General features: G+C 35.4%; 2 protein-coding genes across 3 annotated transcripts in view; one reads left to right on the top strand and one right to left on the bottom strand.

The window, feature by feature from the left end:
- The window catches only part of Cnbd1 (cyclic nucleotide binding domain containing 1), a 249,918-nt gene that overhangs the window by 208,860 nt on the left and 15,807 nt on the right, over positions 1-25,251 (bottom strand). The window contains exon 3 of one of the 2 annotated variants that reach the window (XM_050163547.1): positions 18,515-18,628. In XM_050163547.1, the coding sequence (XP_050019504.1) occupies positions 18,515-18,628 (114 nt within the window). Of the gene's footprint in view, positions 1-1,985; positions 2,098-18,514; positions 18,629-25,251 lie in introns of those variants that run through there. The other variant, XM_050163542.1, reaches the window with a different exon arrangement.
- Positions 20,922-21,425, top strand: LOC126514583 (60S ribosomal protein L9-like). Its single transcript, XM_050163557.1, has one exon. The coding sequence runs from the start codon at positions 20,922-20,924 to the stop codon at positions 21,423-21,425; it is 504 nt and encodes a 167-aa protein (XP_050019514.1).

Below are 25,251 nucleotides of genomic sequence, written 5' to 3'. Positions count from 1 at the left end.
GTTTCCAGTAAGATTTATTATAAAGTATATAAATTCTATAAAAATAAAAATTTTTGCACATCTTAAATTTCTTATTCTGGTGGCTTTTATGGCTTGATTTTTTTTATTCTTCAACAGTGTTTTCACAAGATTAATGGCTATAGTTTTACCATTTTGCTACTGTAGGAGATTTCAGTGTACATTACTCAAAAAGTTTGTTTCCCTTTATGTTCATTTTTGCAAGTTATTGTACAATCGGGTTTTTGCTTCCAGATTGGTTTCTCATTACAGGTCCTTTAGCGGAACAAATCCAATCACGTTCCTCCCTTGCACCCATCCCAGTGGTTTTCACAGATCTCCCTCTCCTGATATCCCTTCAGGTACTCATTGACTTGTTGAGGCCCCAACTCCATAGATACTTCCTGGGAACCTAGGGGTCACTCTGGCCAGGAAAGCATGTAACTAAGTTAACTCTATTACCTAAAATTACAATCTTACCAATCAGAGATGCCTAGATGCCAGCATAAAAAACAACAATAACAGACAGGACAGAATGTTTACTAGATCCCAGTAACCTTAGTACAGGCAGGCCATAATTATTGCAACATAGCTGAACCACAAGAGAAAAAAAAAAACATTAAAATAGTTTTATGAATATTTCAGTGAGGCTGAAAGAGGGACTGGATAAACCCTTAAAGAAATCTATGAAAACACAAATAAAAAGTGCAAGGAAATAAATAAAATGGTGCAAGAGCTTAAAGGAAAAAACAGAACAATAAAGAAAACCCAAACTTAGAGAAATCTAGAAAATGAAAATACAGGAACCTCAGAGGCAAGCTTCACCAAAAGAATTCAAGTGACGGAAGAAAAGTCCTCAGGCATTGAAGACACAATAGATAAAATATATATTTAAGTAAAAGAAAATATTAAATATAAAAAAACTCTTGGCACAAAAGAGTCAGGAAATCTAGGACATTGTCAAAAAACTAAATCTAAGAATAATAATATTGGGGAAGGAGGAGAAAAACAAGCCAGAGACACAGAAAATATTTACAACCAAATTATAGAAGAAATTTTCCCTAACCTAAAGAAGAACATGCATATCATGGTATAAAAAAACATACAGAATATCAAATGGATTGGATGAGAAAAAAACTCCTCTTAACACATAAAAATTAGAATTCTAACTGTACAAAAAAATTGAAAAATGCAAGGGAAAAAGACCAAGAAGCAGATAAAGGAAGACCCATTAGAATTACATCTGAATTATTAAAGGAGACTCTAAAGAACTAAGGGCCTAAACAAATGTGTTACAGATTCTAAGAGACCACAGATGCCATCCCAGACTACAATATCAAGCAAAATTTTCAATCACAATAAATGGAAAAATACAGTCCATGATAAAATCAAATTTAGTAATTATCTACTACAAATCCAGTCTTATAGATTATCAAAGGCACTTTAGGGAAAAAAACAAACACAAAGACACACACACACCACCACCACCACCACCACCACCACCAACACCACCACACAACAATGAAAACAAAACAACACACACAAAACTAAATAGGCATCAACAATCATTTCTCATTAATAATTCTCAATATCAGTGGTCTTAATTCCCTAATAAAAAGATACAGACAAACATAATGGATGTGAAAACAGGATTCATTCGTTTACTGCATCCAAAGAAACACACTTTAGCCCTGAAATCGGAACCAAAGAAACACTACCTGGCCCTGAATCCAGAGCTAAAGAAACACACTTTGCCCCTGGAACCAGAGCCAACTCTGTCCCTGACCAATTGAACATGAAACCAACCAATCCCTGAGTAGGAAACCCAAAAAGTTCCTGATCAGAAAGCCAACTAATCCCTGAGCACAAAATCTAGTCAATCTAAGCATGTCCAAGCTCAAGAGGACCAAAATCTGACCAATTCCTTTCGTGAAAATCTTCTCCCTGGAAAAACTCTCCCCTAAGAAGCCCTATGAGATGGCACACACCTTTAATCCCAGCACTTCGGAGGCAGAGGCAGGCGGATCTCTGTGAGTTCGAGGCCAGTTCTGGTCTACAAGAGCTAGTTCTAGGACAGACTCCAAAGCTACAGAGAAACCCTGTCTCGAAAAACCTAAATAAACAAGCCACTCGTCTGCCTGTTCAGTTGGCAGCTGTCCTCCTCCACCATGGCAGAGGTAGCCACTCTCCTGGACTTCTTCCTAAATAAATACCTTTCTTGTGAGAGTTTTGGGTGAAGATTTTCTCTCGCTGGTGCAGAGCAGAATCTCTGCTGGGAAGCTCCCTTAGGAGAGCAGGGCAGACGTAGCAACTGATACCTCTGCTGAGAAACTCCTTTGGGAGTAGAGCAGAAGCCGATTGCTACATTTCTGCAGGGGTTTCTCCCTTACAAAAGTGAAGCAGAAGTAACATCTACTCAGGCCAGAGCTGAGTAGAAATGGACACCTCTGCTGGGAAACTCCCATAGGGGGTTGGAGCAGAGCACAGCTGTAACCACTTTCTCAGAGAGTAGCAGGATTGCTACGTCCTATGGGGAGACCATCCCCCAACAGATCACAGCTTCAATTATAGCCTGACTTCCTGACAAGTCAGGATACCCTTTCCTCCAGAGCTGTGAGTATCCAGGATACCTTCCTGTCACAGCTAGCTTCTGCTATAGTCCAGAATAAGAAAATCCCTTACAGGTTGTGTATAACCAGATCTTATAAAGGCATTTTCTTAATTGAGGCTTCTTCCTGCCAGACAACTTTTGAGTGTGTCAAGTTGACATAAAACTACCCAGCACAGGGATTAATATCAAAATACACAAAGGACTCAAACATAAGGACATCAATTAAAAAGGGGAGTAAAAATCTAAATAGACTATTCCCATAAGAAGAAACACAGATAGCTGAGAAGCACCAAAGGAATGTTCAGCATCCTTTATTATCACACAAAAACAAACAAAAACTTCTTTGAGATTTCATCTTACACTAGTCAGAAAGGCCAAGATCAACAAAGCAAAGGACAGCACATGCTGGCAAAGATGAGGGATAAAGGGAAACACTCATCCATTGTTGGGAGTGCCTCATTGCTAGAAGGCAAATATCAGTAATAGTGACTGGAATAAGTGCCTTTCTCTGGAGAGACTGGGAGAGCCTGTTTGGGGACATAGGGTGACAAACTTTTAGCCACTGATAGGTCAAATTCTTAGAAAACCTCTAAAATTTGCCCTATATCATTTTGAAGTATAGATTCCCCTCAAATCAAAATAGGCTTTTGTTCCTTAATTCTGCTTATTGTTTGATGAATAAGATTTGTAAGCTTGTATGCAACCAAGAACATTACATTTGCAGATGTACTATGTATTAGTTAGTGGTACCACACTGGTCTATTGCTGGAATGCTGGTCAATAATCCATACAACAACAAAAACTGATGTTGCATAATTGGCTGCTTAAATTCGAAGAAAAAAAGTCTCCATCTGTGAAAGAGAAAAAGACTCTATGATTTCGGCATTGCCCAGAAAATCTTATTCTAATATCACCTCCTCTACTATGCTTTTCCCTTCAATGTATAACTTTTATTGGGGGGTTGATTTTAATTTGGAAGTTTTGTGGGGTTTTTAATTAAATATATCCTTAGGTATTTTTATACACGTATATAATATATTCTGATTATTCCCATTGTCAATATCTCCTATCTCCCTCTTACCCCCAACAACTGACCTCCCTCAAAACAACAAATCCCCTTTTCACATTAATATTTGGTTTGTTTTATGATGTTAACCAAAGAAATCCATGTGGGCATGTATTTAGAGCTAACCATTAGAGTATGACCAGCTCATCAGCAGCTACATTAAGACACTGAAATGTTATTACATTTGAAGTAGACCTTAGAAGTTAGATAGATCTCTCATGCTCATTCCTGGAAAATACTATGAAAATGGCCATCCTACAGATGGCAACCTTCAGATTCAATACAATTCTAAACAAAACTCCAGGATCTTTCTTTACATACATGGAAAAAGCAGACTTAAGATTCCATGTGGAATCACAAAAGGCTGCAGATAGTCAAACAATTCTGAACCAGAAGAATACTGCTAAAAGTATCATCACATCTGATTTCAAGTTATCCTATAAAATTATATTAATAAAAATGGCATGATATTGGCAAAAAACAGAAACATAGACAAACTGAATAAAATCAAGGGGTGATATATAGTTCAAATATATAACGTATAATGATATAGAGCCACCTGTCTCTTGACAAAGACAGAAAAATTTACATGGGGGGAGAACAGTATCTTATAACAAATTGTATGGTGGAAACATGATGTAAACATGTAGGAAAATGAAAGAATATTTTTACATCTTATTCTGTATAAAAAACACCTTCAAATGGATCGTGAACTTCAACATAAGACCTGGATCCCGAAACTACTTGAGAACAAATTGAGAGCACACATTTCAACGTGTATGTGAAACAAGAACTCTCTGAACAGGATTCTGGTCACTAAGGAAATACAGACAACTGTAACTGGAGACTACTCGTTTGTTTCCAGGCCGCCCAGACCCAAATAATCACACAGAAACTACATTAATTACAGCATTGTTTGGCCAATAGCTTAGGTGTATTCCTAGCTATCTTTTTCATCTTAAATGAACCCATTTCTATTAATTCATGTATCGCCATGTTGCTGTGGCCTACTGGTAAGTTTCCAGCATCTTTGTCCTTCAGCAGCTACATGGTGTCTCCTTGACTCTGCCTACTCTCTCTCTCTCTCTCTCTCTCTCTCTCTCTCTCTCTCTCTCTCTCTCTCTCTCTCTAACATATATATGTGTGTGTGTGTGTGTTAGAAATATATGTTAGATATATCTGTTAGAAAATCACACCTGATTTTATTCTGCTAAGCCATTGACCAAAAGAGCCTTGTTCATCAATTAATAAAATCAGCATATATACAGAAGGACATCCCACATCAGACAACAATCAACACAGGTCACGCCATGAAATAAAAAGCTTCTGTACAGCAAAAGAATAAGTCAGGCAATTGAAGGTACTGTCTGTTGCATGGAAGAAAATCTTTTCAAGCTATAAATATTACAGAAGATATGTGTCCAGAATATGGAAAAATTTCAAAACAAAGCAAATTTTTTTTTAAAAGTTCAAGCAATCAATTTAAAATGTCTTTTTTTTTAAAGCTAAACAGAGTTCTCAAGAGAAAAAATACAAGGGAAACAGTTTGGAAAGATATCCTTAATCATCTAGATAACTCAATTTTTAAATTTTTTCCTGACAAAAAAAATTTCACTCTGAAATTAGGATAGTTCCAAACTCACCCTAATTCTATGGTAGACTCTCAAGTTAATAGAGTTCAACATGCTTAGCTCTTAAACGCAATCTGAGTTTGACTTGTTTGTTCAGAAATATTTTTTCCTCAACAACAAAACTAAACAAAGCACCTCACAGAGTCTCTTCACTGCGATAGAGTTTATAATCCTGGAGATATTCTAGAGAGCTGTCAAATCATGTGTGACACAAAGAACTTAAAATTTACTGACAGACATTTCTCTTCTTACTTGTTATCAATTCCCATGTTGAAGGGAATTGTCTCAGCTTTATTTGTAGACTGCCTGACTTGTATGGCTATAAGATTATTTTATAATTATAATTGCCTACATGTAAGAACACGCCGTTCAGAGCCACCTGACATGGCCCCTCCGAGATGAGAGGAGTGTTGTGTAGCACTTTCATTTTCTTTTGTTCACACACACAAAAAAAAAATTCCAGCAGATCCAAATGTTTCTCTTTCTCTCTCCTTTTTTTCAGTCTCCACGCCCCTTTCAGAATTCAGGGGACAAAATATAAGCTTTGGTTTAAAAAAAAATTAACAAAATTTCACGACAACAAGTACTAAATTGAACAATTCCAAAATCAACTTAATTGTCTTGCCAATATTTGGATAATCAATAATGTGAACAATATCGCCTGTGCTCTTCTTTGGCCAAATCCTAGTTTTCCTGAAACCTGAATATTTCTTGAGGTTCCTGTACACTCTCTGATCTAATGCATTGCCGTCTTTCTGTCAGATCCTTTGATGTGCTATCCCTACAGTTATCACTCCTTACTCAGAGCTTGTCAACACTGTCAAGTTCTGATGTAGGGACTTTGGCTGGGTAGCATTTAGCACACAGTTACTGCTCAGCATGCATTGTTCAAATGAATAGAAAAATTATAAGGTATTGCCATGTGATCTTGTATCAGGTAGTGCGATTTTTATTTTTAGAACATGATAGCATAATTACTGTGGCCTTAGTTTTTTAAATACGAAGGGAATATTCCATTTAATAAACTTCAGAACTTCAGAAAAAAACATAATTTCTCTGATCACAAACAGGCAGTATCAATTATGCTAATATATATATATATATATATATATATATATAGCTTTCAACTATCCCATGATTTAACATTTATTAATGTTCCTGAGGAGAGATGCAAGGTATCATGAAATAACAGTCCTTGGTAATAACTGTAGCATATAGGTAATTTAAACAACCTGGGGGTGGTGGGGATGCATTAAAAAAGCACAAGCTTATAAAGCAACTATACAAACATTGAAATCTTCCAGTCTATCACAAGTTATTTGCTTCAGGCTTCCCTTGCTGCATTTCCAAATATTTGTCTTTATTTTCTAACATTCTTGACAAGTCACACATTTAGAAAAGATGTATACTACATCAAGGCAGTAAGTTCACTAAACAAAATGATTGCATTCAAATGCTTTTAGTAAGCATACGTAGTATATGTTAATATATTATGCCCAATATATTAACATAATATATAAGTACAGGTAATGTATTTCAGATAAGTCATTTGGCATTTTAATTCACAGGAAAGCTACATGTTTACTGTTATTATACCAAGTAGAATTCTGAGTCGCAATTCAAATAACCGTGTTATTCTAACCTTTTGATGCCTTTAGTCCAAGGCTCAGTGACTATTCTTTGCTTTGACATAGTTGGACAGCTTGGAAGTGATCGATAACATGGCTGACTAAACATTCAAAATTGTAGGGCCAGGAGACAAATTCCCAAAAGACCTCTCTGAAGGCTGCAATTGTCATTTGAGGGTACTATAGAAGTGATCTGGGTTGCTAAAAGCAAAGCAAATTGCCAAGAAGCCTTTTGTTCTTTCCAAAAATTATATAATTAAAAATCATATAGCACAGAGTAAGAAAATTATTTCACAAAGTAGTGCTACTACATGGGTAAGTTATAAACCTGGAATTTGTTGTGGAATATTACTTTAACTAGGCAAAGATGTGTTGTTCATGCTGCATTTGTTTAACGAATTAAATATGTATTGTTTTGCCTCTCACCTAAGGCACCTGGTTGGTCTACTAAAAAGATGAATGGCAAATAGCGAAGCTGTAGAGGAATATTCAAGGCTAACAGCAGAGAGAACAAGTAGGAGGGGGAATCTACATTTGAGAAGAGAGAATGGAGAGAGAACAAGGGAAAAAAGAAAGGGAGATTACCAGAACTAGTCAGTCTGGTAGCCACCAGTCAGTCAGACATGGAAGTAGAACATACAGACTGAAAGAGAAATAATAAGTCCCAAAGCAAAACTGAGATGAAGACAAACAGATTGATTTAAGTTATAAGAGCTAGTGGGACAAGTATAAGATGAGGTTAAGTATCCATAAGTAATAAGTCTCTGTGATTTGGACACTGGTTGGTGATTAAAAAGAAAAAGCCTGAAGCAGGAAACTTCTATATTCAAAAGAGTAGCCTGGCTTCTCTTTTCTTTAAATAATCTTATATCTAGCTAATTGAGATACTAGATTCTAGACATTATTAAAACATTGTTATGGGGAGAAAACCTTCAAAATTTGTTGAAATATGAGCGGCGGGGCTGCGTCCCCAACACCCCAGCCGCTTGGTTAGCTCATGCCCGAAATAACAACACACAAACTGTATTCATTTAAAGACTGCTTGGCCCATGAACTCTAGCCCTTACAGGCTAATTCTCGCACCTGGACTAGCCCATTTCTAATCATCTGTGTAAGCACCCCAAGGTGCGCTTACCGGGAAGATTCTAGCCTAAGTCCATCGTGGGTCGGAGGAGCTTCATTGCGTGCATCTGCCCGGGAGAGCAGAGCATGGTGTCTCTGCTCCAGCCCTCTGGAAGCAGAGCAGAGTCTGACCTCACTTCCTCTTCCGCCCAGCATCCTATTCTGTTTATTCCTCCCACCTATGTTCTAACCTATCAGGGCCAGCCAAGCAGTTTCTTTATTGCTCAGCCAATGAAATCAACAGATTGATATGACACTCCCACATAAAAAATTCCATGTTGAACACATGAAATACAACATGTAATTTGATACCAGATTTAATAAAAGTACAATTGTCTTTCAGTATTCATGGGGACATTGTTGAGCAACTCCTGGAAAATAGCAAGCAACACACCACACCCAACTTCTCCACCCAGCCAGATCCTATATGTGTGTGTGTATTCATATACATAAACATACATATATACACATATACACATACACACACACATATATGTATATCTTTTGACAGGGTGTGCCAGAGCCTCCTCTCCAGATACCCTCTCAAACCCTTCATATATAGCCTGGGTCCAGCTATAAGTACTCCAGATTATTATGGACAGTCCTATTTATGACACCAAATCCCTTGGAGTCTACCCACAAGAACTTAGGACTTTTCGTGACAAAGAGGCACATCTGCTCCTGGCAGCTCCAATCTACTTCAAGAGGATGATGGGAACCAAAGTGGTTCCTATGGAGTTGATTAGTCATTTGGGCAAGAAACTGCTCTCTCCTGGAATGTTTGATGGTATGGTGTACGAACTGGACATGCAAGACCCACAGAAAATGATGGCTGAACTTGTCTAAAGAAGGTGAGACAGACCTTCAGCGTTCCTGCTTCATAAAAGAGTCTGCCATACATTCTACAGGACATAGAAGAAAGTGACTGACAAAATGTCAATTTAGACAGAATTGTCTTTGAAATTTTCTGCTTTATGGAAAAGTTTGCTAAATGCTATTGGCCTGTAGGCTGAAGATGTGTGCCCAATGTTACAGACAACTTTGGGTGACTGTCCAGGCAGCAAAATATCTCTGTCAAATCTAGAGTTTTGGAAGTTGCTTACAATGCACTTCCTGTTTACTTAGGTAATATTACATCTTTCTGGAGACTTTGATGGAGTTGAAGAAAGATAATTAAAATTTTAAAAGATAAATTAGGTGTAAAACTTTAGACTCAAAAAGATAGGATAGATCAAAGAATTTTCCTTAATTTGCCAAATGTAAATGTAAATGGACTAAATATTGTATTACTTGATAATTGTTTTGTTGTATGTAATTTTACTATGTTAAAATTTAAACTTTCCTTTTTATTTAGACAGAAAAGGAGAAATGGTATGGGAAGTACTTCTGTATATGTGTTGCTTTTATTGGTTAATGAATAAAGAAGCTTCTTGGGCCTATGACAGGGCAGAATATAGCACAGCGGGAGTTCCAAGCAGAGATAGAAAAGAAAAGAAGATGGAGTCAGAGAGATACCATATAGCCCCCAAATGACAAAGATGCCAGAACTTTACCCAATAAGCCACAGCCATGTGGTGATACACAGATTAATTTAAGATATAAGAGTTATCCAGAAATATGCCTAAGCTAATAGGCCAAGTTGTATTGTAATTTGTTGCGGGAGGTCTTTCCGCCCCTCCAACCAATAGCTGCTGTAATACCAGCCCATTGGGGCGTGGTCTCACTCCCTTTAAAAAAGCGGCTATTTCCTCTGCTCGCTCTCTTCTCTTCCTGCTCGGCTGGAGACTAGACTCCCTTCCTGGTTGCGCAGATGGCTGTTGTCTGGGATTGTGATCTGTAAGTTTTTTCCCCTTTAAATAAATAACACCCTATTAATCATAACTCCAAACTGGTGTTGCCTTGTTCGTGACTTACGCCTTCAGTAATTGATAAAGTTTCTGTGTGATTATTTCGGGTCTGGGTGGCCAGGAAACTAATGATCAGCCTCCACCTACAGGAAATGTGAAGAGTTGTAGGCTTTGTCTTTTGCAAACTCTTGTAAAACTGTATTGAAGCTACTCCCTGGAATTCCAGAGAGAACCTGCTAGAATCTATCCCGGTCAGTATCAAAGCTTGCTTCACATTTGATTCAAAATCATGAAACTGTTTTTTTCTTTATCTCAGAATTAACAGAACCCCTGCCTAGAGAATGGTCCAGGTAACAATTGCAATCTATCTTACCAATCAATTAATGTGAGAATGATAATCCCCCAGAGGTGTATCCAGACTCCCATTTGCCAGGTGATTCCTGACAGTCACATTGATAATTAACACTATCATAGCTATTGGACTTTATTTGCATGGTTTTTCTTTGTTTTAACTTTTACTTGTTATTATATGTGTATGTTTATGTGTGTGACTGCTTGTCTGTGTGCACATCACATGCTGCAGCTATCCACAGAAGACAGAAGATAATGTTGTACTCTGGAACTGGAGTTACGATAGGCAATTATGAACTGCCCAGTGTGGGTGCTAGGAATTGAAGCCAGGGCCTCTGCAAAAGCAGCAAGTGCTCTTAACTACTGAGCCATCTCTCTAGCCAATGTTTTTCAAACATACAGAAAGTTTAAACTCCTGTTTTTCACAATGTGTCTTTTTAGATCACAGTACACATGAATCATACCTGTATGGTTTTGTTTATATTGATTTGTTTTGTAATACAGTCAGGGTCAACTCTGCTGAGGCTTGAAGATTATTTTTTCACTCTTAGAGATCTATGAAATTTCTTTTTTCAGACTCCTAATTAAATTTCCAATTGTTAAAATGCAACAACAAAGCACGCTGTGCCCCATGAATTTGCCATTTGACAGATAAACATCTGAGGCTGTTGCATAGAGGTCAGGTAGAGGAGGACTCCTCACCTTCAAACTCTCAGCTATTGACTTTGCTATTGCAATGTGGCTGGAAGGTCTGCTCTGCCCCCTGAACTAGGAAGATTGCACATTTTTCTGCTACTCCATTTCAGGAGACTCCTTTCTCCTGACTGTGTCAAGGTCCTGTAGCCTGAAGTTGCCACATGAGTGTCTCATTCCTTACTCACTGTTGTTCATAGTGGATCCTCTGCTAGCTGCAGGCCAAGAAAAGCTGACACCATCCCTTCAGGCAATCTCTCAGCATCTCCCTCCACAAAATCTGTAATATTGTTCTCACTTCACAATAAATGTTGTACTTAAATGGAGTTTAAGCCTTATTCTATTGAAATAGTCTCAGGAACGACTGTAGAATATTTTTAAGGGTATTGAAACGCTGGTTTCAAAACAAAGACCTAAATTTATAGAGTGGGAAAAGATCAATGATCAGGATTTAAAAAAATAATAACCCTCCAGGTGATTCCACTGTGTCTTCTAAGCTGATTATCATCTTAAAAGTTGTGATTTCCTCAACAGCCATCCAGATGTTTTTATGCCCTGATCCTAGAGCTTAGCCCTTTCCTCTGTCTGTATTACCGTTGCCTAAGATAATTCTTTTAAAATATCTTCCTCCTTCTCAAAGGAAGATGGTCTGTGTTTTCTTTTAGGAAGCTATGATGCCTGGAGTACAGAGGAAAGGTCACACCAGTAGAGCCATTTCATCTTCCTCTAATATCCATAACACCAATGAGACAATAGTAACAGCTTAGAAAAGCCTAAAGGAATCTTGAATACCATTTTTATAATGATGTTTAAAATAGTTAAAATCTCTGAAATATTATAGCTTATATCAATAAATAATACTTTAAGTTGGGGACTAGGTGGTCAATCTATAATGCATTCTTTTATTATTACCTAAATTCTAGTACTGAGTAGAATCTTTTTTTTAGCAATAATGCATCTTAAATATCTTGTTCTGGGAATTAATGGCACTTTATACAGTTATAATTTCATTTTTCCCTGTAATACATATTTTCAGCTATTATATATTTTCATTACTGCTGTTAATACACTTGCTCATTGCTCATTCAAATCAGAAATTTAAAAATTATTATATATTTCTTTCTAATGGTTACATTAAAGAAAATAATGTTTTAATAGGCAATTTAAGGAATACTTATTTTTAGAAATCACCCAATTATTGAATTTTTTTGATTAAGACATTTTATAAAATAGGATACATCTGACATTTAATTTAATATTTCCTTCAAAATAATCCAAATTCTGCATTTCTTAACTTAGCAGTTATGAAGGCACAGAAAGAAATGTCACAGCTAATCATTCAGCAGTATTAATGGTTCCCCCTCAACCACATTTAGTCTGCAGTTTAATGGAAATAGTTACCCTCATTGAGAAAAAGAATCTAAATCCACTACAAATAAATTCTTAAACTTTATTTGAATTTTTTGTTAAAATAAACTTTTAGTTTTTGTTTTATGCTTAACAATTTTTCTGGAACTAAAATAGTAAAAATACAATAACATTTTTATATAAATCAAATAAAATTATAAATACTCATGATTGTAAATATACCTTAATTTCTACTTTTAAAATAAATCACATTTTAAATAAATTATATCAGTAATGGTGGTTCCACAATTATGTATATCATTATTGTTCTCCTCAAGGGCTATCATTTCTTTAAAACTTATTTTCACTCTTGAAATAAACTGAACATATGCACTTATTAAATAATCTGTCATAATGTTTTAAAAAGTGTGGGCATTAAACTTGTTGGATAAAATATGAAGTATTTTAAAACTACTGTTACTATTATACACATTAATTTTATACCTAGTTTAGAAAAAGAGTCATGGCCATAGTCTCCACTCTCCTTATGCCACATCTTTCCCAGCCCCGTCCTCACTGTTCATGTTACCATTTGTCCCACTCTAGATCCATCTGAGTCTTTTCCACAATTATTCCAGCTAGAAAAAAATCACTTTCTTAGTCTCTCCTGTCCCAGAGCTGTTAAAAGTGAAAAATCATATCAGTTATGCTCCTATACAGACAAGGATTAGAAATTTGATGTCCACACACATCTAGATATTTTATTTAATCTTCCCCATGGCCAGCCTCATCCTTCCTCTGGTGACATAGATGGGCCAGTAGGCAATCCCTATTTTATTTTATTTTATTTTATTTTATTTTATTTTATATATTCCTTTGAGTAGGATTTCTATTCTTATACCCAAAAGTCTGGACTAATGACTGTTCATAAATATTAATCACAGTGAAGGGATCGGTGCTTACAGCTGAAGGCCCTGCTTGTCTTACTCTGTACTAGCAGGGGACCTAATATACAATAGTTAAATTAATTAGTGAAAAAAAGAATTAACACAAACAATGTGGTTATAGTGTCTAGCACAAAATTTAGCATTTCTTGGCATATATTTCACTATACATTTAATTCAAAAGCATTATAACCTTGTACTATAATTCAAATTTTTCATAAAGATGTTTCTTATTATAGACCAAAGTGCCCTCAAAGTTCAAAGAATGTGAATTTGAATCAATGTTCAAAGACATGGATTGACCTTCAGTTTGCATATTCTGAATAAAAATCATCTGTGTACTGATTTGTACTTCTCAAATTATAGAAATTACATTTGCTCTTAAAAATGCAAACTATTAGTCTAGTTCACTGAGATAAGTGAATTGTTTCTTCACATTTATAGATATAGTTCTCAGGAAATTATATCCAAGTCTCTGAAACGTTATTTAAAAGAAATTAAACTGTCAGTAGAGATACTAAAGTTCTAATTGGTGATCAAAAATATTATAAAATTACAATAGGATTACTTAAAGCAGAAGCCCTAACTATTAACATAAACATTAGCATTTTCTTCTAATTTATTCATAATCACAATGTTTTATTGGTACAGAATATAGGTATAATACTGCAAGTATGCCCACTTGAATGAATTAAAGGTATTTAAAACACTGACTATGGCTATTCGACTCGCTTATTTTAAAAATAATCATCATTAAGATTCCTAAGAATAGATAAATGTGTTGTCATAGGGTAATAATACAACAATGTAGAGAAAACCCTGGCACTGTAAATTTTGTCTTCTGATTTTAACATGGAAGTAATTAAATTGTGCAGCCTTCTTAAATGTAATGGTATTTTGTGTAGTCCCTTCTTGTATCTTTTTTTCCCTTTATGTTGCTATTTAAACTTTTAGGGGGAAAAAAAGAATTCCTTGACAGATGCTATGCTGGTTAGTGTTAACTCTCAACTAGACACAGCCAAGAACAACCCAGGAAAAGCAGCAGGGTGGCCTTCGGGAATGTTTGTGAGTAATTGTCTTATTGTTAACTTAAGTGAGAAGACCCAGACCACTGTGGGAAGCACCATTTCCTAAGCTGGTGTCTCTAACCAATGAAAGGAGACAGGTAGCTGAAAGTTAACAAGCAAGGATCCACGTGTTTGTTCTTTTGGGGCTGTTGGTGGGATGTGAGGCTCTAAGTTCCAGCCTTTAAACTCTGCAACAATTCTTTGTAACCAGGAATTGCAAGCCTTACTATATTGCTAGTTTTGTTTGTTTTTGTGATACAGTGTCTTTCTGCTAAGCAGTCTATCAGTCTGGCTGTCCTGGAACTTGTTATGCAAAGCTGGTTGGCCTTGAACTCACAGAGATCTACTTGTCTCCTCCTCCCAAACACTGGGTTTAAAAGCATGTGCTATCATTTTCATAATCCTATATTGCCTTTTGTAATATTTTCTTATAGCAACAAAAATGAAACTAGGATAGATTGTGTAATTACATAAAACACCAATGCCATCCCTAAAAAATTGTAGTAGTAAGAGCTAGTATGATTAAAAAGCTCTTTCAAGGTAGAACAGTAAACTACTTTGTTAAACTTGTGCTCTTTTTCTGAATAAAAATTGGAAGTCATTAAGACATTTTTAAAGCTACATTGATATTTTTTGGCAAAATGAAAATTTAAACTCCAGACTTCAGGGTCAAAATTTAGTGTTCTTTGAAAGCAAAACAAAATACAGCTGCTTTTGTACTTGATTTCTTGCATCCTAAAATATTCTAGAAATTTACCTTCTCATATATTCCCAAATAAAATAAAATTCAGATAGTGACAACAATTTCAAACCATTTTGACATCATCCTTGACCTGTTTTTCAGCGTTCAAGTAGAAATGATTTTCAATGTCTCAGTCAGGTCCTCTATTTTTATTAATGAGAAACTGCTCCAGGGAGCTACACTCCTTCTGAGAGAAACTGTACATGGCAGAGTTCCTCCAGTCTTTAGCAAATGCTCTGGCATCATTCCTCTTTCTGGCTGCCCAGAGTCAAGCAGTTGTCTGGCTTAGCATCAGAGTCATCTTATACAGGTGTTAGATAAATTATACAGGGAGAATATAACAATAATAATAGACATTGGTGTTGGTCTATAGTATCAATAACACCTAGTGTCACTGTTTAGGCCTCAGCCATGACGAGGCTCAGGCTTCAGGGGAGGCTTTCATCTTCTGTCCACCACTGTCCCTAACCTTGATGTGGGATTCACCTCTGTAATACTATTAGTTAATAAAGAAGCTACTTTCGGCCAATTGCAGCACAGAATAGGGCAAGACAGGAATTCCAAGAAGATAGAGGAGGAAAGTGGAGTCAGAGAGAAGCCATGTAGCTTCCCAAGGAGAAAGAAACCTGCGGGAGACCACTGGAACCTTGCTGGTAGGCCACAACCTTGTAATGATGCACAAATTAATAGAAATGGGTTAATTTAAGTTGTAGAGCTAGTTAAAAATATGCTTAAGCAATTGGCCAAACAGTATTGTAATCAATACAGTTTTGTGTGATAATTTTGAGTCTGGGCATCCAGGAAATAAATAAGCAGCCTCCACCAACATAAGCAGACTAGTTTTATCTCAACTAGACACAATAGTCATTTTGGAAGAGGGGATCTCAACTGAGAAAATATCCCCACTAGATTGGCCTGTAGGCAAATTGGTGATGCATTTTCTTGGTTGTAAACTTACATGAGAGGACCCAACATAACACTATAACACAAACTGGAGTCACACAAGACCAGCAGGAAGCCACTGGCTTCCAGCTCTAAGGTCAAGTGCTGTTAGGATCACCACCTTTAGGATAAGAAGATCAAACCTGTCCAAGGAAGAAGAGGGTAAGAAATTAAACTCCCCTTTCCTGTTCATATATCACATATCATGGTCACATATCACATAGATCAATAAAGCCACAGGTTAAGCAATGTTTTCAAGGAGGAAATCTCATGAGGGAACACTTCTCAACATAAGTTAAATACATACATTATTAAATTATTTCCAATGGCTGATCTATGTGATTTGTATGTATGTGCATATACACATTTGTAAGACCAGTAACTGAGTTCAAATTTTATAATACACTGTGGATTTCAACTCAATTTGAAATGTATTTGTTGTTCTTTTGAGGTAGATTGCATGTTTAACCTCAAGAATATAGATTAATGTTCAGTAATAAAATAGGAAAGTGTGATTTTACTTTTACCATGAGACATTCACTGAATTCTATCAAATTCCTTTAATATCTTCTTCTGAGAAGTATCTTTTAGAGTTTTTGTTCATTATTTACTCATTTTGTTTTCTTGGTATTGATTTAAATTCCTCCCATATTTTGGGTATCAACTGTGCACGTCAAGTGTGGACTTGCAAAATGCAGATTTTCGGCCAGACCATTGATGTGTTCTCACTCTCTTTCTTTGTCTTTGAAATGTGTCTTAGTTTAACAAAAGCCACTTGTATATTTTTTTTTATTTTGCTTGCTCTGCTTTTTGATATGTATCTAAAACATGTAGCATAGTTTTTACTTCTTTTGCCTAAAATTTTGTGTGGATATTTTCAGGTTTGGGTTTAGGCTACTACTTCGCTTCTAAACGATTATCTTTCCTTCTAATCCTCAAATCATTTTATTTTAAGGTATTATTTTAGTTAAGGACTGTGTGCAATCTCTCTCACTGTATATAAAGTTTCAAAGTTCATTGGCCTTTCCTGCTTGTTGGTTTTTATCAGTTTGACACAAACCTGGTTATAGTATGGAAAAACAAATCTCAACTGAGGAATTTCCTGCATCTGGTTAAGCTATAGGTAAGTCTGTGGGAACATTTTCTTGGTTAACAGTTGATGTGGGGAACAGCCTACTATAGGTATTACCAACCCTGGGGTATAGTCCTCAACTGTATAAGGACAGCTGAGCAAGCCATGGGAAACAATCCAGAAACCAGTGGTGCTCTGTAATCTCTGCTTCATTTCCTGCCTTGAATTGCTGCCTTAGCTTCCCCCTGATGATGAACTATACCCTGCAACCCAAATAAAACATGTCCGCGCCAAGTTGCTTTTGGTTACAGTATTTTATCACAATCAAAACCTAACTAAAATACCATCTTTCAATGTACTACCTTTTTTCAAAAAGAAAAATTTTCTAACCTCTTATTGAATTTTGTGTCTTCAAACAATTCTTCAACTTTTATACATCCATCCACAATTTCACCCACAAGATGTCTGCCATTTCTAGGTCTAGTGAATTCCTGAGGACAAACACAGCTACACACCAGGTCTCTGGACTTAAAGAGGGAAGAATTTCCACCCATGAGCTGCCCTCTGTTTCAAGCAAGTCTTCAATTTTTATACAATCATCCGCAATTTTCCAGTTGATAGCACTTTAGTTTTCTTCACAGATTCTACTTGTGCTCATACCTACCCCACAATGGTTTCTATTTAGCGTATCAGCAGGATTTTCCACTGAATGATGTAGGCACGTGGTTCAGGACTAGCAAACCAGAGCACAGTGAAAATCCATGGGTTTAATTTAATCAACTAGAGTATGGTGAGTTTCTGTTCAGGTTCTTTTAAACGACTACTTCATTCCTCTCCTAAAAGTTAAGTACATGAATACAGTCTGTCTACATCTACCACAAGAAGTATGAAAATGAAAACAATCCACAAAAGGTAAGGCAGACCCATAGAAGGAAACTAGCTATCAAGATTATAGTTTCAGCCTGAGAGTGGCTTTCCTCCCAAACATTCCAGAAAAAAATCCCCATGCTTGTTATACTAATTTGGTTGGATGATCAGGCACATAAACAAATCAATGTTGTGTGTTTTCCTAATGTGTTGTGTATTTTATACACTGTAATAGTTACTGTTATTCTGCTATGTTAAAATAGTAAGATGGGCAAACACATAAAAACAAATATAGTTTTTGTTTCTTTTATAGATTTTATATTTTACATAGATACATAAAATCCCCTAAATATGTAATTTATGCATATGTGGCCTGGTATTAGAAAGAAGACTAGGGGAGTAAATATCAGAAGAGAGCACATAGAAGGAGTGTGGGGAGGTGGATATGTCACAGGACATGATATACTTGAATAAAATTGTCATTATGAAACTCAGCATACCTATGCAATATAAATAAATACATGCCAGTCCTAAAAAGCACACAAACATTCACTCATAAATTTTATTTTCAAAAGAAGACATATTACCTTTTTTCATCCTGCTGGAAAATTTTAGGAAATACTGTTTTTTCATGCAAGAATATTTGAGGATATTGCTTGATGAATGTATTGTGAGCTGTCAAATTAAAGGAGGAATGTCGGCTTAAGAAAGAGAGAAAAAATAAGTGTAAGTATAACACACAATAATTGTTTTAAAAGAGCTTTAATACTATATATTAATTCTGTGTCAATTTTATTTCAAGCATTTTATTACTGCAATTGAATAAAGCTGTTATTTAATATAACATAATGAAAGTTACTCCAAAATGATTCTGAATTCTCTTACAAACTTGTAACCTGGGACTGTAGTTTTCTAAATCTTTGCAATGATTAATGAAAACATCATACATCATTATTTAAGTCTGTAGTAAAGAACTGTTGTTTGAAAAATCTCAGTATTTCCCACTCTGGAATAACGTAGGTTGATAAGTGGAAGTTCAGTTATCTTTTACTGATAAATCATAAACTCCTTTTGTGGATAAGGGTAGACTTTTCTACTTTAAATGTCCTCTCCTACATGATTCTTCCACTGTAGACATAACAATAAAAAAGCTATGAAAATAGGGCAAATTGTCATAAAGTGTTGGATAATAGCTGTTGTTTCTAGAAAATCTGCCCCATTTAATTTTCAAGTGACCACCATCTAAAATATTGGCAATACCCAAAATGCTAAACATTCATCATGATAGCTCATTTCAATAATTAGTAAAAATAGTCATCTTCAAATTGAACATTCACAAAATCTTGGTCAATATTTGCTTCATGGTAACGAATAAAAAAAATCCCCCAATAAAAGTCTTTTTCTTGTTTTCCTGTCAATGCAAGCAGTGACACATTGAAATATTTGCAGCAATTTCTTTTTCTCTGGGCTATCTTTTCTAAAACATTGTATTGATATTTCACACAAAATAAATTATATATAACTTAAAATCTTATTTTGTTTACCTCGATTCAAAAAGTAAAATGTAAGTGTGACTTAATATTTTGGGCACTTTAGTTCTTTTCTCACATCATGTGTATATACTGATTAAGTATCTACTCAATTTTTAAATCTGTGCACTTATGTCTGTGGAGGATTTCCAAAGATCTCCCATATGTGTATTTGGAAACTCACATTCAGTAATCATCTGTTAATTTCTTTAAGGACTTGCTCTATCCCATATACTGAAGTAAGCTTTCATTGCATATTTGTATAACCTACTGATGTATATATATAAATATTTACATATAAAATACTATTACTTTAATAGTTAGTCACACCATATAACTAGGATGTGAGAGATATATAATAAAAATTAAAATTTAACTGACTTGAAGTCCCATTTTCTTAACCTCTAGGATATGGTGACCCAAGTAAAAATGTAAATTATTTCTTGTTATGTCAGGCCATATTTTAACCAATTCACATATGGCACAACATTTAATTCTTACATGTCTGTTTGTTTCAATACTCTTATCCACATTTCATACATGTAGAACTAGAGATTCAAAGAAATATTTTTTTTCTTTTATTTACATGTAGACCATGGTGTATGTCTTAGAACATTATCTGGACTGTGAATTGGATCGATCGCCTTAGGAACGGGTTAAAAATAGTTTCTCCCAATTTACTTTTGTCTATCACTTTCTACAGGTGTGACAGACATCTCCTTAACCTAATTCCTGGAAGTTTCCAACACAAATTGGATGGTATACATGAATTCAGTTTTTATCATTTGGGCATTTGAAAACAATGTGTCCAAACAGTGCTATCAAGTGCTATGTCTGAGGATGACACAACTCTCAGCAAATCCACAGGTGTCCTTATGATACTGATGATATGTGTTTTATGCCAAAAAAAATTACACTGGTAGTCTATTCCTACCTCTGTATCTCCTATATTCAAAGACCATGACACTAAATGATAAGAAGGTACAATAAGGGAAGAACTGGTAAAGTGAAGCAAGCATGCTCTCAAAAAGGGATCCAAGGCCCACTCATTAAAAGTAACAAAATATCTTTGAGTAACTGTAACAAAACAAGTGTATGGCAAGTATATAACCTATATGACAAGAACTTTAAAACTTGGAAGAAAAAAAATTGAAGACGCCAGAAAATGGAAAGACCTCCTATACTCCTGAGTAGGTAGAATTAACATAGTAAAAATGACAATATTAACAAAAGCAAACTACAGATTCAATGCAATGCCCAGCAAAATTCTTCACAGATATTAAAAGAACAATACTCAACTCTGTATGGAAAAGCAAAAAAAAAAAAAAAAAAAAAAAAAAAAAAAAAANAAAAAAAAAGACCAGGATAGCCAAAATAATCCTGTACAGCAAAGGAACTTCTGGAGGTATCACAATCCCTGTCTTCGAACTGTACTACAGCTCTTTTTGCCCCATCTACTGCGAGAATGAAGACCATTCTCAGCAATCAGACGGTCAACATTCCAGAAAATGTGGACATCAATCTGAAGGGACGCACAGTCATTGTGAAGGGCCCCAGAGGAACCCTCTGGAGGGACTTCAATCACATCAATGTAGAGCTGAGCCTTCTTGGGAAGAAGAAGAAGAGGCTCCGGGTTGACAAATGGTGGGGCAACAGGAAGGAACTGGCCACCGTCAGAACCATCTGCAGCCATATTCAAAACATGATCAAGGGTGTTACGTTGGGCTTCTGCCACAAGATGAGGTCCGTGTATGCTCACTTTCCCATCAACGTCATTATTCAAGAGAATGGGTCTTTGGTTGAAATCCGAAATTTCTTGGGTGAAAAATACATCCGCAGGGTTCGGATGAGGACAGGCGTTGCTTGTTCTGTCTTTCAAGCCCAGAAGGATGAATTAATCCTTGAAGGAAATGATATTGAACTGGTTTCAAACTCGGCGACTCTGTTACCAGCAGGCCACAACAGTTAAGAACAAGGATATCAGGAAGTGTTTGGATGGTATCTATGTGTCTGAAAAAGGAACAGTGCAACAAACTGACCTAAGTTACCAGTTCCAGAAACAAGATCTTGAATTTTAATATGATTTGGGGTGTCTTTTGGGACAATAAAAGACTTGTATTGAAAAAAGAAACTACTACAGAGCTACAGCAATGAAACAGTCTGGTGTTCGCATAAAAACAGACAGGAGGAAGAATTGAATCAAATCAAACACCTTGGGATACCAATCCACACACCTGATTTTTGACAAAGAAGCAAAAAGCTTTCAATGTAAAAAAGAAAGCATATTCAGCAAATGGTGTTGGTGTAACTGAATATCAACATGTAGAAAAATGAAAATAGATCTATATCTATTGCCATGCACAAAACTCAAGTCCAAATGGAAAAAGACCTCAACATAAAGTCAACCACATTGAATCTCATAGGAGAGAAATTGAGAAGTACACTTGAATACTTTGGCATAGGAGACCACTTCCTAACCCCAGTAGCACACACATTGAGAGTAACAATTAATAAATGGGACCTACTGAAACTGAGAAGTTTCTGTAAAGAAAAGGATATGTATGGTCAACAATACAAAACAGCAGACTACAGAATGAGAAAAGATCTTCACTAACCCCACATCCAACAGAGGGCTGATCTCCAAAATATACAACAAACTCAAGAAGTTAGCCATCAAAAGAACAAATTATCCAATAAAAAATGGGGTACAAAACTAAACAAAGAACTCTCAACAGAGAAACCTCAAATGGCTGAAAGACACTTTAAAAATGCTCAACATCTTTACCCATCAGAGAAATACAAATCAAAACAACTTGAGATTCCATCTTACACCTGTAAGAATGTCCAAGAACAAAAACACTGATGACAGTTTATGCTGGATAGGATGTGGGGTAAAGGGAACATTTCTCCATTGCTGGTGGGAATACAAACTGGGTACAGCTGCTTTGGAAATCAGTATGGCAGTTTCTCAGAAAATTAGAAAACAACCTACCTTAAGACCCAGCAATACCAATTCTGAGTATATACCCAAAGGATGCTGAATCGTACCACAAGGACATGTGCTCAACTATGTTCATAACAGCATTGTTTGTCATAGCCAGAACCTGGAAACAAACTAAATGCCCTTAAATGAAGAATGGATAAAGAAAATGTGGTACACTTACACAGTGGAGTAACACACAGTGGAAAAAGAAAATAACATCTTAAATTTTGTAGGCAAATGCATGGGTCTAGAAAACATCATATTGAGTGAGGTATCCAGACCCAGAAATACAAATATAGTATGTACTCACTCATGAGTGGCTTTTAGACATAAAATGAAGAAAAGACAGCCTACAATTCACAACCAAAGGGAACCTAGACAATAAACAGGACCCTAAGAGAGACTCACATAGATCTAATCTACACGGAAAATAGAAAAAGACAAGATCCCCTGAGTAAATTGGGAGTGTGGGGATCATGGAAAAGGATAAAAGGGGAGGTGAAAGTAAGAGAGAGGAGTGGTGTAAAATATACAGCTCAGTAAAAACAAAAAATAAAAATTGTACTTTATACATACATATATGTACATCTATAAATACAACAAAAAGAATTGTAAGTTTATAATGTAAATATAATACCTGAACTTTGGGCAATTGATGTCTGTTTTTTAAACTATAAAATAAAGTAAAAGACTTCTCAAATTATGTATTTTGGTTTGAGAAACAAGAATTAAATAGAATCTGTTTGCAAAGACCTGATAACACATGTTTTATTATATAATTTTTTGCAGGAACATGAATTTTTAGTTTTAAATGGAGAGTGGAAAAATAAATAAAAGTACAATTTAAAAACTAATATATTAGAAGCCCAATGTAGTCAGTTCCTATAATTGCTTTTACCAAAGGCATAAATCTAAACTCTCATTTTAAATCTTACATGTAGATAACTGCCAAGACTGATTCTTATTTCCCGCCAAAACCATATCATATACTGAAGACTTAAACCTCAATGTGTCTGTATTTGGTGACTTACAAATACAAGGGACACTGAAAGATATACTCTAACTTTGTATAGGAAGAAAAGGACATAGTAGAAAAATGTAGCAAAGTCTGTGAAATAAATATAAAAATCGCTGTTATTTTTATAAATTAGAGCTATTATTTAGACCTACAGCTATCATTGATGGATAAGAAAATGAGGTCCATGGGGTTTAAATAATCTTCCCAAGTTTATGTAAAATAAAAAATACATTATGCAAATGTTGATGTCTTGATTTCAATACAAGGGCTTTTCTATTCATAGAGTAAGAACAGTCTGACAGGTAGGCAGTAAACAAGGGTCATGTCAAGAAATTAGGAAATTATGCCTACAACACTATTTGATATACATTACCTTACCAATCATGAATAGGATACTATTCCTATTATAGCTGAACTCTAGAAAGCGATAAACTATATTTAAGCATTTATCCAAGGCAATTTACATTTTTGTTCTAAATAAAATGAGCCATAAAAATTTAACCCATTTGACTTCTTATAGATTATTTCCACCTGAGTTTGTCTTTGAAAGAATGTAGTGTCTATATATTTTCATGATGAAAATTGAAAGAAATATTATTACTTCCCTTTCACAACAATAAGAGCAGGTGAACATTGACACAAGTTAGCTGAATAAATATATATGTATCTTCATATTGGAAATTATCCTCAAGATACAAAATAAGTTAAAGAAAATGCTATGTAATGATACAAATGAATTTAAGTCCTTTATCTAATTAAAAATGTCATTCTCTCAGTGCTTTTCAGATCTTGCATTACAGCACCTCTAGTCAATCTTCTCTACATTTATTTTAAAATTTAAAACTATTTTAAAACCATGAATCTCTTGCAATGAACTCACTTGATCATCTATCTCATTTATGTGCAGAATTTGCTAATCAACAAAAAGTTCATATTCAAATGGCATTTTATAAAGATAGACGTACATATAATTACAACCAGCTAACCATAAAGCTTCATTCTTTACTTCTCTCTTTCAAGACATTCCTAAAGAAAATGTAAAATATGTTTTGGAAATCCTAACTAAAATATGAATTTAAGAGGTACTTTAAAGAAGAGAGAAAAAAATCTGTAAACTCAAAGCATTTTTTTAACATAAACAGGAGTGAAGAAAGATGGGGGTGTAGGAGAGTGGTTATGGTTTATAATTTCAAAAGTGCAATTGAAGGAAAAGTCTTACAGCTGTGGTGATTTGAATAAGAATGAGCCCCATAGGCTTATATGTGTAGCTATTTGGTCTCCAGTTGATGAACTGTTTGGAAACAATTACATGTTGTCTTTTATGTCCTTGTTAGAGGAAGTATGTCAGTGGGGGTGGATTTTGATGTTTCAATGTTCCATTCAAGCCCAGTTTCTCTCTCTGTCTCTGTCTCTGTCTCTGTATCTCTCTCTTTCTGTCTGCCCTTCATGAAAGTAAAGCTCTCAGCTACTGTTCCAGTGCCATGATTGTCTGCTTCCCACCACAAAGAACATGGACTAACCGTCTAAAATGATAACCATGCCAATTAGACACTTTGTTTTAGAAGAGTTTCCTTGGTTGTGATGTCTCGTCACAGCAATAGAACAGAAATTGAGACAGAAATAGTTATCATTGCTATGATAGACCTGATAATGCTATTTGTTGGAAGACTATGGAAGATTTTTGAGACTTTGGAATAGAAAAGTAGTTGAGTACTTAAAAAGGCACTTAAGGGCTCATCCTAGGAATAGCATAGGAGATAATAGAATAGAGGGTAATTCGGACTACAGAAGCCT

Source organism: Alexandromys fortis, unplaced genomic scaffold (genome assembly GCF_014885135.2).
Source record: "Alexandromys fortis isolate MF-2015 unplaced genomic scaffold, M_Fortis_MF-2015_v1.1 scaffold_18, whole genome shotgun sequence".
Taxonomy (NCBI): Eukaryota; Metazoa; Chordata; class Mammalia; order Rodentia; family Cricetidae; genus Alexandromys; species Alexandromys fortis.
Note: the sequence above shows the minus strand (reverse complement) of the source record. Positions and strands in the feature narration are given on the sequence as shown.